General features: G+C 29.5%; 1 protein-coding gene across 1 annotated transcript in view; it reads left to right on the top strand.

Moving 5' to 3' along the window:
• Positions 1-194: 194 nt before the first annotated feature.
• The window catches only part of LOC111084234 (condensin complex subunit 2-like), a gene marked incomplete at both ends in the record, with an annotated part of 4,533 nt that continues 3,199 nt past the window's right edge, over positions 195-1,528 (top strand). The window contains 2 exons of the mRNA XM_022381003.1: positions 195-275; positions 1,046-1,101. Of these exons, the coding sequence (XP_022236711.1) occupies positions 195-275; positions 1,046-1,101 (137 nt within the window). The remainder of the gene's footprint in view (positions 276-1,045; positions 1,102-1,528) is intronic.

The following is a 1,528-nucleotide window of genomic DNA, read 5'->3' as shown; positions in this document are numbered from 1 at the left end:
AAAGGAATAAGCAGTTGTGTGTTTATTATAGGAATAGCTGATGACCAGTGTAAAGCAGCAGGTGTGACAGTTGTGTGTTTATTATAGAAATAGCTGACGACCAGTGTAAAGGAATAAGCAGTTGTGTGTTTATTATAGGAATAGCTGATGACCAGTGTAAAGCAGCAGGTGTGACAGTTGTGTGTTTATTACAGGAATAGCTGACGACCAGTGTAAAGGAATAAGCAGTTGTGTGTTTATTATAGGAATAGCTGATGACCAGTGTAAAGCAGCAGGTGTGACAGTTGTGTGTTTATTACAGGAATAGCTGACGACCAGTGTAAAGGAATAAGTTATAACTTACTTTTTGTATCAATATTTTATCTGAGTTTTTATTTGTTTCGACTTCCATATTTTAAATTATTTATGTTTAATTGATACTATGACTTCACCTCGTTTACTGTTTGACTATAATTATCTAGAGTTGTTACGTTTGAAATAATAGTTTCTGTTGAGTTTTATATTCCTTAGTTTTGTACTCTAGTGTCAGTTTGTTCTTCCTTTTGTATTAATTAATTTTAATTTAGTCAGTGTAAATTCTGTTTGTTAAAATGATTGCATGTTTTTTGAAAACAAAAAAAGTAAGAGAGTAAATAGTATTAAACACAAACTTACCAGATTAATAAGTTTTGGAAATTTGTGGCCAAAGTGTGATTGAACTGATTTTACTCTCCTGTCTGAACTAACGTGCGATATTGAAAAAAAAAATGGTTTTAAATCTCAAAATAACAATGACTTGTTTTGTAAAGTATTTAACTCATCATTCTTAGAAGCTACTAAATTCATAGATAATGTTTAGAATTTTAGATCCATAGATGTTAATTATTAATACATACTTGTATTAGACTCTATAATTTACAGAAAAAACTATGTGATTACTTGTTGTTGTGTAAAAATCTGTTCTCTTTGTTTTCTGTCACATATCTTATTGATTTAGTGCGTATTTAAGTCTGTGTTAAAATAGTTTTTTTAAAATGGTTTATATTATGGTCCGTTACATTTGTAGAGAGTAAAGACAATGAAAATGAGAAAACTGATAAACCAGACAAAAAAAAGAACAGGGTAAGAAGTTTTCTCTTGTTGTTGTTGTTGTTGCTATTGTATTAGTATGAGACGAGATACAATAAATAAAAGTTTTCTCTTGTTGTTGCTATTGTATTGACGAGATACAATAAATAAGTTTTCTCTTGTTGTTATTGTATTGACGAGATATGAGACGAGATACAATAAATAAAAGTTTTCTCTTGTTGTTGCTATTGTATTGACGAGATATGAGACGAGATACAATAAATAAAAGTTTTCTCTTGTTGTTGCTATTGTATTGACGAGATATGAGACGAGATACAATAAATAAAAGTTTTCTCTTGTTGTTGCTATTGTATTGACGAGATATGAGACGAGATACAATAAATAAAAGTTTTCTCTTGTTGTTGCTATTGTATTGACGAGATATGAGACGAGATACAATAAATAAAAGTTTTCTCTTGTT

Source organism: Limulus polyphemus, unplaced genomic scaffold, assembly GCF_000517525.1.
Source record: "Limulus polyphemus unplaced genomic scaffold, Limulus_polyphemus-2.1.2 Scaffold15012, whole genome shotgun sequence".
NCBI lineage: Eukaryota > Metazoa > Arthropoda > Merostomata > Xiphosura > Limulidae > Limulus > Limulus polyphemus.
This window is presented reverse-complemented; position numbering and strand designations above follow the sequence as displayed.